Source organism: Peromyscus californicus, unplaced genomic scaffold (genome assembly GCF_007827085.1).
Source record: "Peromyscus californicus insignis strain IS unplaced genomic scaffold, ASM782708v3 Scaffold_6__1_contigs__length_162567912, whole genome shotgun sequence".
Taxonomy (NCBI): Eukaryota; Metazoa; Chordata; class Mammalia; order Rodentia; family Cricetidae; genus Peromyscus; species Peromyscus californicus.
In genome coordinates, this window is record NW_026294584.1 from 126,991,323 (window position 1) to 127,003,944 (window position 12,622).

Here is a 12,622-nt window from a genome sequence, read left to right on the forward strand (position 1 = left end):
CCAGCCTAGCCTAGTTGGCAAGATCCAGGTTCAATGAGAGACTCTATCTCAAAAAAGAAAAGGTGTTACACACAAGAGTTTGACTATGAATCTCTACATGTATACCATATATGCACCCATATACACCATACACAGAAAGAGGAGAGGAGGAGGAGGTGGGGAGGAGGAGGGGGAAGAGGAGAAGTGAGATATCTCAAAGATGAAGTACAGTGGCCACATTCCCTTCATGTAACTGAAGAGTTTGGCAGTCACACATGTCTACAGCTATAGGACTCCCTTTAGTACATGGTTCTGCAGAAGGATTTCAAGGATAGGCATCCTGAGCAGGGATGGGGACAGGCTCTAGAGGACAGCAGGGATCTTTTGTCTGCCCAGGGTAAGTCGTTTTCTAGAAAACAGTGGATGGGGCACCCAGGCCAGCAGCTGCTGCATTCTGGTCTGAGAAGGTGCTGTGACATCCACATCCTTCAGTGTACATGGAGACAGAGGTAGAGATAGGGAGAAGTGGAGGGAACCTAGCTGACACGATACAGTATGAAGTTAATGCAGTTACCATGATCTGCAGAACAACGATTTCTCAAGGTGAGGCAAGCAGAGTGACTGGGAAGGGAGTGGGCAGTGACTTCACTGGGAAGGCCTCTGCCTGGTTGGAAAGGGATAAAGCTTGCCTTTGTTATACTCCTGGCTTCTGTTCTCATTGCTCTGAGACATGAAAGCTTCTGGCATGATGTCTCTCTTTAGCACCATTGTTCTGAGGATTTGCCACTCAGAGAGCTGCTCACGGGAAAGCTTCGATCCAGGGCCAGGCTTCTGTTGGCCACCGTGGATGTCTGACATTTCACATGCAGCCCACCTTGTAAGTCTGAACGAAGTGGACAACGTATACCCTTGTGCGAGCTCTGCTCACCTCACCCGGCCTGATCAGTGTTAATGAAAAGTCAGAATCCCAGCTGGGACGAGGGCTTAGTCGGTAAAATGCTCACCTAGTAAACATCAGGACCTGGATTCAATCCCCAAAACCTATGTAAAAGAAGCCTGGGGTTGTGGCATGCTCAGAATCCCAGCACTGAGGAGGCAGAGGCAGGTAGATCCCTAGGAGCTCACTAGCCAGCCAGCCAAGCCTACCGGGCAAGGTCCAGGCCAGTGAGAGACCTTGTCAAAGGTGGCCAGCCCTTGACAAATAGCCAGTGGTGTCCTCTGGCCTCCTCGTGAACACACACACACACACACACACACACACACACACACACACACACACACACACGCCAGAACCAGATCTTTATTCATTCATTCATCCATCCATCCATCCATTCACCTATCCAGTTAATGTGCCCTTATATGCTTGACAGTTGCAGTTAGAGCTAGAAGTAAGCAAAACTAATCATAGCAGAAACCTGTGAGAAAGAAATAGGTTCTCTGTCATCTTAGGAGGAAAAAAAAAAAGGCAAAATCACCAATGGATAGTTTTTTCCAGGAATGTGAAAGGGGAATCACAGTTTGAGGCAGAAGGGGCTAGGGATGATTTGAGATTCCTGAAGATGAAGGGTTAAATACTCAGGAATGAGAATCTTCTGATAAGAAAGTTTCAGTATTCAACCCACAGTCCCAGTCACTAATGAGTCAACACTAAAGGATATACTTTAAGGTCACTATTGAGTCTCCTACAACCAATCTTTCATGTTAGCACACCGGAGCCCTGGTTTCTGGTGGAGATCTCACCAACATGGGTTGTAGAAAGACCACCTCACCTCCTTACAGATGAAGCAGGACTATCTTGAATAAAAAGGTGCTTGTGCTGTTTTCTCTTGGGGGCAGGGGGACCCAAGTCTGGGGGAGCTTCCTCGGAGAGCAACGTGAACTCAGTAGCAACAAGCCTGGCGTAGCTAAGCAAGCCTGGCCAGTTTACAGAGATCGTAGTCAGATGTTACATGGACACTTCAAGGATGGGAAAATTCAGATAGACCCTTGCTCATCCAGACGTGCAAGACTCGATTTGTGTAAAAAAATCACTGATTTTCACAGTATATCATTTCCAGTCTTGAGCCCGCTCCCCCGGCCGGTTCTTTTCCCACCTTTTCAGGTTAAATCGAGTCTTGTTGTAGAGCACAACTTTGATCTCTCCTCATCTTCCTAGTCGGAGTCATAATAAAACTACATGAAGTAATTTTGAAGCTATAATATTGAAATGGCGCCCTGGATGAGGGTGTTTGCTGCAAGGCCTGATGATCTGAGTTCCATGCTGGGAATCCATGTGGTAGAAGGAGAGAATTGACTTCCACAAGTCATTCTCTGACCTCCACACAAGTGCTGTCACACACACACACACACACACACACACACAAACATAAAATAAAGATTGCATTCTTTTCCTCTGAGAAGGCAAGGCCAAACAAGTTATAAAAAGTTATTTTATCAGTTATTGGATGAAGGATCTATTGGCTTTTTGGAGCCCATTCCCTGTGGAGGGGCACCTTGCTCAGCCTTAATACAGGCGGGAGAGGCTTGGTTCCGCCCCAACTTGACATGCTGGGCTTTGTTGACTCCCCATGGGAGGCCTTACCCTCTCTGAGGAGTGAATGGGAGGAGGGTGTGAAGGGGAGGAGCAGCGGGAGGAGGGGAGGGGGGGGGGGAAACTGGTTGGTATGTAAAATGAAATTTAAAAAAAAATCTTTTAAACAAGAAAAAAAAGTTATTTTAAACTTTTTGTTATTATTGTTGTTTTTAAGAAATTTTAATTTACTAGAGTCTCTTCTCTCTGGTGACTAAAGACCTTACCCAGGTTAGGGTCAGGCCAGACTTCTGCCGACCACCTGCCTGGCGCACCCCCTGGGACAAGGGGGAAGAGGGTGGGCAGAGAGGACTGCTCAGCGTTTATTTTTGGGAGCCAGCTCTCTAAAAATACCCTGGCTCTCCTATTTGCTCTCTCTTTTGACCTGAATGGATCTGCCTGGGTCTCGTCCCCCCCCCCTCCCCGCCCCCCCCCCCCCCCCCGCCCTGCTCCTTGCCCTTTAAAGGAGAAGGGCGTGGAGAGGGATTCCTGCCGCCTAGGGGACAGATGTGAGCCCTAGGTGGCAGGGCAGCACTGACGTCAGGGTAGAGCTTAGCCGCTTTCTCAGCCTCCTTGCAGAGGCCACCCTAAGGGAGGGGAGCAGCCCTTTTGCTCTGATTGGCTGGCCCCAAGTGGGCGCCCACGCACATTGGCTGGCGACGTTTTAGAGGGAGTCCCGCTCTCCAATTAAAGCGGACGGCAGCTCGGTGCTGAGCCCAGAGCAGCCCCGCTGAGCGCGCAAACCTGAACTTGACCCATCAGCGGCACAGTCCTTTCTGCACGCCCTTGCGCCCCTGCCTGAGAAGCCAGGAGCTGTTTCTGCATCCCCAGGATGGCGAAGGTGGCTAAGGACCTCAACCCCAGAGTACAAAAGGTGAGCCTGAGCCGAGATTCCTCTGTATTGGTGTATCATCCTGTTCCCCTTGCTCTCAGACACACCGAGTTCCTAGAGACACCCTAAGGGATGCATCAAATCCACAGAGCGAACAGAAAACAGAATTAGGTGGTAATACGTATTTGAGTTAACAGGCACACCCGTCAAATTCACTCTTTAAAAGCCATTGTTAAGGAAAGTATTTACACTGAGTCTTGGTTTTTTATTGATGCCGATTAAAGGTGAATTAAAGTAAAAATGTAGGAGGAAGAGATAGGCACTTGTTTGTGATCACGGGAAATGCCCTGGCTTTCCCCTCCCTGCCCCCTCCACTTCTCTGCCTCCCTGATGTGGCTTTGGTGAAGGTTGGGAGTTTAGGCAGGATACAAGTCCTCCCCCTCTGCTACCCTCCCAGAGTTGTGTGGTTTCCCCAGCACACAGAACAGTTTCTTTTGGTACTGTTGGCAGTAGTAGCCATTCTAGCACAGGGGAACTAATTTTTGTCCCCAGGGTCTGCACGTTTCCCTTTCAAGAAGGACTGGCCCAGAGCCCAGAAGGTCACGGGTAACTTGCTGCAGGAGGGGCCCCCAGCTGTGCCTACAGCTCCAAGCTGGCTGCCTGCTTACCTGAGGCACTCTGAAGGTGGGCTGAACTGTGAGAAGACATGTGGGACAGGAAGGCAGCAGTGACAAACCTATGCTTCCCAGATGGAGAAATAGGGCATACAGGGTCATAGAAAGATAGCTCCGGGGCGGGGGGGGGGGGGGGGACCAGAGTGTTCAAACCCTGGCCCTGAGTCTGGCACATTTTAGCTGTACAACAGTGACCAAGTCACACTTTCCCTATCTATAATGTAGGGAGGAGGGACACCCCTGCAGTTATAATAGCATTGTTGATAGTGTAGCTTAATCTCCCCAAGTCATAGTTATTAAGATCTGCTTTCAGAGTATTTCAGCTTGCAGGGCAAAGTCCTCCTTTGCTGACATTTTTGTGGGAGGTAGAGAGGCAAAAGAAAAAATTAGAAAGACATGAGTAGAGGGCAGGAAGAAGAGAGAGGGTGGAGAGGAGAGGAAGCCCCAGACCTCCTGCCTTCCCACTCCTGAGCCTAGTGAATCCTTCTGCACATGGCATCCAATCAGACCTAATCCAGGTATCCCCCTGACGCATTCACCAGACTGTTTGCAGAATCCGGTGTCACCTCTCCTCCAGAATTCCCAGAACACGGAGACCTGAGTGAGGGAGTATTCAGGTTTCTCTCTTACTGTGCTGTGTATTTTTCTCAAGGGTTTGAAGATAGGCCTCATTCTTCCTCACCTCTGTTCCAATCTAGAGTCACATGCCTACAGTGAGACTCAGAAAACACCTACAGTGCAGAACATCTGGCCGCTAGGCCCACGCTGGCTGCTTAGGGTGCATGTGGAATTATCTTTCCACTTGTGGCACTGTGGGATGGTATGTTTGGTTTGCTGCCCCAAATTCAGTCAAAATACCAGACTTCAGGGATGGTGACAGCATTTCGCCGTCCTCAGAGAGGTCAAATGATTTGGGAGTGTGTGACTATAAGCTGGTTGACATGGTAGAATGTGAGATAGAGTCTATAAAGACACTCCCTCCCTTCATCAAAAGCCCAGGCCATGATTGGAGAAAACCTTGTTTTTATTGTCCCTTGCATAGGAGGGTGCAATTCTCTGGATTAGAGATGGAACATGTTCCTCCTCATGTCACCGTCTAGTGCCAACTTCCTTGCCTGCAAAGGTTTTATTTTCCCTTTAGATCCAATTACAGGCTTAGAGAAAGAATGAAGTGGGTAGAGATGAAAGGGCTGGTATTTTTTACCTCTTGGAATTTCAACCATTGGGAAGATCACCACGGGGTGGATTAACCAATGTCCTCAACCTAAAGAGTGGAGAGAAAAGAAGGGAACCTGAGATAAGAAGGCCTTGCTGAATGGTGCAGCGTGACTAAATACTGTGTCCGATCAACAGCCTGCTGAAAAGAGTTTATTGCATATTTACTTTAAAATCTGCAACTGTCGGGGGGGTTATAACATTTGGCTTCGGAGAGCATAATCACACTTAGACATTCTGAACCAATTTCAGACTCTTGGAGTTGCAAAGGACCTATTTACAAAATGTGAAAGGGCTTAACACGGATTGCAGTGTCCCCATTGCCCTGCCCCCCAAGGATTGGGAGGGGTGGGAATCCCCAGCAGCTGGGAAGTCATAAAAAGGTCTTCAAGAGAAAATATAAAATCCCACACTGGAGTGGCCTTGGAGATCATGGACTGAACCCAGACAGGCTGTCGGCCTTTCTAGCTGTGGGATGCGTCCTCTTGTCCACAGGGGTAGAGGTTGGGGAACAGTCCCAAGCCACTGGCTCTTGAACCATCATTTGCTTTTCTCTTGGGAAAGAAGATATTCCCCAGGACAGACAGGTCCCTGGGCATGGTGAAATTGCCAACATTCCTTGGCAAAAAAAAAAAAAAAGACCCTAGAAGGCCAAATGCCCATCTCTAGGTGAAATCAATTGCTAGGATAAATTTGTTCTTCTGGTGCTTATTAAGAATTCTGCTTACTGCCACAGGCTTTGGCATCAAATCTGAGTTCAAATCCCAGCTCCACCACTTACTAGCTTTGCACTAGAGCAAGGTAACTAACTTCTGTGTTGGTGTTCTAGAGGTAATAATGGCATTGACTTCTCACAGTTACTGTGATAATTAGTGAAGTGATGTATATTAAAGGCTCAGCATCCACACACTTAGTGAAAACCACCCATTAGTAGGAGTAGGAAGATAGTTCATTTGGTAAAGTGTTTGCTACACAATCGTAAGGACCTGAGTTTAACCTTTAGCACCCACAGAAAGAGCCACGGCACGCATGTGTAATCTCAGCACTGGGGAGGTAGAGACAGACAGATCCCTGGGACTTGCTGGACACCCAGTCTAGCCTGCTTGACAAGCTCCAGGTTCCAGTGAGAGACCCTGTCTCAAAAACAGGAAGTGGATGGCTCCAGAGGAAAAATAGACAAGATTTGGCCTTAGGCCATCACAGGCACTTGTACACACACACATACACACACACACACACACACACACACACGCGTGCACACACACACCTGCACACAGGTGAACATACATAAATACTATGCACACATATACACACAGAGGCACACAAAATCAGCCGTTAGGATGTTTAGTGTTTATTTGCATTTTGATAGTATGTGGGTACAAAAAGTACATGCTTTAATTTTTGCTGTCCCAAGTAAATCGTAAGCAACTTGCATTCAGCTATTCCTCAGCTATACCTAAGCCAGATGTGTCCAATACCCTTTGATAAGTTGGGGAAAAGACAAAGGACCTTGCTTTCATTCTCACCCAACACATAGAGCGTGTGTTCATGTAGAATCAAGTCTCTCCTTCTGAACTTGGAGGGCCAGTCAGTGAGTAGTTCACCTCAGAGATATAGAGTTGGGCCCTGGTGGAGGCGGGCGGGGGGGGGGGGGGGGGACTTGGAGCTCTTTATCACCTTTTATCTGTGGAAAGTGAGGCTCAGAGGAGTCAAACTACTGACCAGAGGCTGCTGAAAAGGTGCCTAGAAGCCTAGCAGGCTCTGAAAGATCCCCTGATGGCCAGGAGACCCTTGTAGGGATTTCAAATGAACTAGATAAAGACAAAGAGATTTAACACTCACTATGGTGCATGTACCATTGTCCCTGACTCTAAAGGGCTGTTTTTCACTCTGCAACACAACACCCAAGGAGCAGTGAGAGGTGGGATATCCAGGTTTGTGTCCAGGTTCAACTAGGCATCGTTCTCCACATGTCTCCACATCATATGCTTCCTGGCTAGCCCACACTCCAGGTTAGTCCACAGCGACGTCCAAAGCCCTTCCTGTTTTCACCTCTGATTCCTGCTGTGTGCAAAATTTCTGGCACATGGCTTGGGCAGGCCAGTCCAACATAAACAGGCCTCCTCAAGAGTCGCCATTGGCTCCCTCAGTCTTAAAAACATATTAAGCTGTCACTTAAAGACCTTAACAGCCAACACATTGGAGACATGCCCATAGGTGTATAATGAAAGCAACTTGTCCCCCAAAAGAGCTGAAAGGGAAAGATTGTTGTTTTTATTTTATTTGTGTGTGTGTGTGTGTGTGTGTGTGTGTGTGTGTGTGTGTGTGTGTGTGTGTCACAGCACATGTGTAGAAGTTAGAGGACAGCCTTCAGGAGTCAGTTTTCCCTTCCACTCTGAGTCCAAAGGAGCGAACTCAGGGGGTGAGACTGGTGGGGTGAACGCTTTTACCAGCTGCCTCATTCCACCAGCCCTCTCCAAGTCTTTTGTAGAGAACCACTACGCTGCAGATGGCAGACGCTCATTCTGACAGGCAGGTGTGTCTGAAGCGGCTCACTGAGGAGGTCACAGGTAACCTGCAGCACAGTAGCAGCCACCTGCGATGGTAGGAGGGGGATCTTCTGGTCGTATGGACTGGAGGGTTGCTGAGGCGGGACAAGAACACGCTGAACTCAGCAGAGCAGAAAGCCAGCCCACCCTTCGTGCCACTTCCAGGAGGAGACGACGGGGAGCCAGCTGGGTTCCAGAAGAGGCGCAGGGCGGGAGAATCACCTTATCTTCCCCACTCGCATATTCAAAATAGTCTATGTATAATAAAGCAGAGATTTGCCATGATTCATAGCAGGCCTGGAGTACTCCTATCTCACCACCACTTACCCAACACCATTTAAACATTCATTTTTCTAGCAGGTGGTTGAGTCACTGCAGTTAATATAGGCATGAGAGGAGAGGAGCTTCAGAGGTAAAACATGTGCCTAGCACACTCTAGAGCCTGGATGCTATCCCAAGCACTACAAAATCAATGAACTAAATAACAAATAATCATTACTATTATTCCAGGCATTTACTTGCTGTAGGACTATACACAGGTCATTTTCCTAAGAAGTGGCAGAAGTTGGATAAAATCTAGTTTCCTTCTACCTACATTCTGCTGCTTTTTATGTCCGACTGTCCCCTAAACAACAAGTGATTGTGGCAAAGCAGACCTAACACTCCATTCTTAGGAAATCACAGTATTCAGTAGCCTTCTAGAACATCCCAAAGGAAGAGACAACTGTACTCTTCACTACTATCCTTTGAAACTATTCCTCTTCTTCCATTATAATACAGGAAGAGGATTTGGTCAGCAGCTGCCACCGCCTTGACAGGTGTAGGGCCAAAAGCCACTTCTATGAGATTCCTTCAAGATCAAGGGGCTTCCTTGACTGCACTTGGGACATTTTTGGTGTCCTGAACATTCTTGGTGTCATGTATGTCAACAGGGTAAATTTCTTGGAGCTTTAGAAAATGCCATCTGTGGAATTTCTCTAGGTTAAAGGTAAAGCAGGGGAGTCTGTGGACGCTGAGATTCTTTTTAATAGTAGACACATATTTGGTATCTAAGCTTAGATACTTGAGGCAGACATTTGTTATTTTTCTTACACTTATTTATTTACTCATTTATTTATTTATTTATTTATTGTGTGTGTGCGGGGGGTGTATGTGTGCGTGTGCGTGTGCGTGTGCGTGTGCGTGTGCGTGTGCGTGTGCGTGTGCGTGTGTGTGTGTGTGTGTGTGTGTGTGTGTTATGCTATGGTGCACATGTCAGAGGACAACTTTCAGGAGTTCTTTCTCTCTTTCTACGATGTAGGTTCTGGGTATCTGGCTTGATGACGAGTGCCTTTACCTCCTGAGCCACATTATCAGCCCAGATCCTGGCTTTTACAAAATCAGAAATGACAAGGCAATCATAAAGCACGAAATTCTCACATCAGCTCTGTAGCTGGAGTCTGCTCTTTTATATGAGAAATTAACCTGTCCACTTTTTTTCCAAAAAGACTGTACTTGTTCTAACTGTTGTCAACTGTTCAAATTCCTTCCTCCCAGCAAGCTTGTCTGTTCTCTGTTAAGACAGACAAGCTTGGGGAAAAGCAAAGGGGAGAAAGGGTAGACCCCCCTTCCAGGGTGCTCAGGATGCCTGACGTGGGCTCTGACACCATCACAATTAGCCTTCAGAGCCACCACGTGAACACAGCAGTGTCCTTTCCATGTATGAATACATTTAGGCTAAAAGTTTAAATGGCTTGCCCAACGTGACAGGCTAAGAAGTCAAAACTGGGTCTCTCCAATCACAAACCTTAAGTTCGTCTATCCAAAGAAAGAGGGTGACTATTGCTGTAAGTTTCACACATAGATGTTGCTAATGTTTTCCTGCCTGGCCCACAGTCAGGACAAATCTCTCACCCGCCAGTCCCCAAGCTGACTTTGGAGATGTGTAAAGGTTAAAACCTTCCTTTTTAAGAAAAGAAAAGGGGAAGTGCTGTGGGATGGTCTGTATGTCAAATGTGTTGCTGATTGGTCAATAAATAAATCACTGATTGGTCTGTGGCCAGGCAGGAAAACTGTAACAACACATAGATTAAGTTCTTACAACTCACTAAACTCAGTGATAGTCTGGGAGACAACTTCCCAGCATTTGCCCAATGTCACCAAGCATCTGTTCTCCTGGGATGTATGTGAGCACTACCAGGAGTATACTGTCATCCTCATCAATTCAAAGTCATTCCCAGGGAAACTACACAAACTTTCTATATTCGTCCTGATTTTCTAGAAGGCTGGTGATATCCTATAGTCAAGAATCTTGTACAGGAACCATTCAAGGAATCACATTATTATCCTATTATTCTGGTTCTTAAAATAAATCCTAGCAATACTAGACCCAAAGATTCCAGGCTATATTAGTATGAGGATAAGCTTTTCTAGAGAATGTACATCTCAACATGCTTGGTCAGCTTGACTCATGCTTTGCCCAGGAATATATGAATCAGGACAAGAAAACCACAGCCCAGGTTCCCACAAGGACATGCTTTAAAAGGACATAATATTGCTAAAGGGGAAGAAATTAAAGGCTCTATTTAGCCACTATTATTTTGAAGGACAAAGACAGCCCCGGGTGGCTTTTGTAAATCCATATTGTTTGTTAGTGGATTGATTTTTTTCTCTATTATTTTAAAACATTTGATCTAATGTAAAAAACTATCTATGGAGACAAATGCAAATTTGTCTTTGTGCCAAAGAGCTGAGCAGACTTGAATGGTATTCTCTCCTGCAATCCTAGAACTGTCCTAGGTATAGACAAGAGGATCTCTAGAACTTACTGACCAGCCAGTCTAGACTACTTGGTGAGCCCTTAGGTCCCAATGAGAGGTCTTATCTCAAAAATTATGGTGGAGAGTGATTAAAGAAAACACTTGATATTTACCTCTTGCCTCTCTCTCTCTCTCTCTCTCTCTCTCTCTCTCTCTCTCTCTCTCTCTCTCTCTGTGTGTGTGTGTGTGTGTGTGTGTGTGTGTGTGTGTGTGCACATACTTATACATACACATGTACACATGGGGTGGGGGGAGATCCACATATTGCAGTCATAGTGATCTAGAGAAAAGATCTAATTCTGTTATTTACCAGGTCCATAATTTTTGCCAAGTTACTTATCCTTGCTGAACTAATCCCTCATTTTAGAACACAGGCTAATAGCAGTTCTACATTTTAAAGATAGTTTAGTGAGGTAAGCAAGCAATAAACATGTTCCCCCTGCTGTTATTGGCATTCCTTCCCATCAGCACAAAGCAAAAATCTCATAGGTCATTAAGTACTGGAATGTTGAAAGAGCAAGTTCAGTTTGTCTACATCACATGTGGCAGCTTCTAAGATATCAGATTGCAGGACCTTCTTTTTGTAGCTAAACTTGATCCAGCCATAAATATGTTCGAGCCACACCATATGCAAAATCATGGGAATAGCTGCAGTTCATCTTAGATCTCTCATCGCCAACCTTTCAACAGCAGCCTTCACCTTGTCCAACCTCGCCCTTGTGATCTTACACAGGCACTCACTCTTAGATACCTTGCCTATAAAATAGAGTGAAATATACTCATTTCTTCCTATGCAAATATTTATTTAACATTTACTAGGTTCCATCCACTATCTTGTCATACTATACAATGAATACAAAAGCTCTGAGATTCCTACAATGCTGACTTGAATCTGGTGGAATTCATTTTTCATATGGTAAGAACAATGTCAATGTTCTAGATTTTATATATTCCTTGACCTCCCACCTGATGCACACACACATACACACAAGCATACACATGTGTGAGCACCCTAATCCTCTTTCCTTGGCCATCATCACATCTCCCAGGACTACATACCTTCAGAGAAACCCCAGATATACTGCCTCACTGTAACAGTGGAGTGTATCAATTATTTGCCCACTTTTTAATATCCTAAATAGGACGCTTAGGAAAGCAACATCAGAAACAGAGTTAAAAAATAGCTCCCAAGCCCCATCAGTACCTGGCTTAGCATTCATGCTGATAGAGAGGTAGATCAGTTGTCTAAGTATATGTCCTCAAAGACTGCTGAACCCTAGGTTGTATTTTCTTCATTGTGTTGATTTCAGGGACACCAAAGGATAAAAGAACAGGGAAAGGGCTACTGGCTGAGTAATGCCCTATAAGAAACCTGTCCTTAAGAAGACAGCATCTATTTGGGCCACATGACTAAGTGGCATTTCTAGCTACTGATTCATGAGACTAACCATCAAGGTGACTGGCTCAAGTAATCTGCTGGCTACAGGATGGTAGAAGGAAAGAAGATCCCAGCTTTGCCCCCATCCTGGAGGACAGCCACCCACCCCCTAAGGGATTCCTATGTTCTCCACCTCAGCTGGCTGTGGGGCCATCCAGATTCCTACTTAAGAGTACTTGGCTCTAATGAGAGGGACAGTGGGTAGAGAATTATGTAAGGGAGATTCTTTTGAAATTGTGCTGGTCGATAAAGGAAGGGGTACTTTTCTTTTTCTTTAGTGAAATGGGGTCTCACTGTGTAGCTGAGGCTGGTCTTGACTCAGATTTTCCTGCCTCAGCCTTTCAAGTTCTGGGATTCAGGTGTGTGCAACTATCCTGGGCCAAATCATTTTACTTTTATTTTTTCAGTACTAAGGATTATACCAAGGACACTGAGCTTTTTAGACAAGCCTTCTACTGCTGAACTATATTCCTCAATCATTAGAGAGCTGTGTCTTTCAATGAGAGATCTGTGGCTATAACTGGGGTTACCAGGCAACTTAGTGAACAAAATTGTTGCATCTTCACAT

At 46.0% G+C, this 12,622-nt stretch overlaps 1 protein-coding gene across 1 annotated transcript in view; it reads left to right on the forward strand.

The window, feature by feature from the left end:
* Nucleotides 1-3,109: 3,109 nt before the first annotated feature.
* The window catches only part of Lmcd1 (LIM and cysteine rich domains 1), a 64,175-nt gene continuing 54,662 nt past the window's right edge, over nucleotides 3,110-12,622 (forward strand). Inside the window, exon 1 of the mRNA XM_052721250.1 lies at nucleotides 3,110-3,422. Within this exon, the coding sequence (XP_052577210.1) occupies nucleotides 3,381-3,422 (42 nt within the window). The 5' untranslated portion in view covers nucleotides 3,110-3,380. The remainder of the gene's footprint in view (nucleotides 3,423-12,622) is intronic.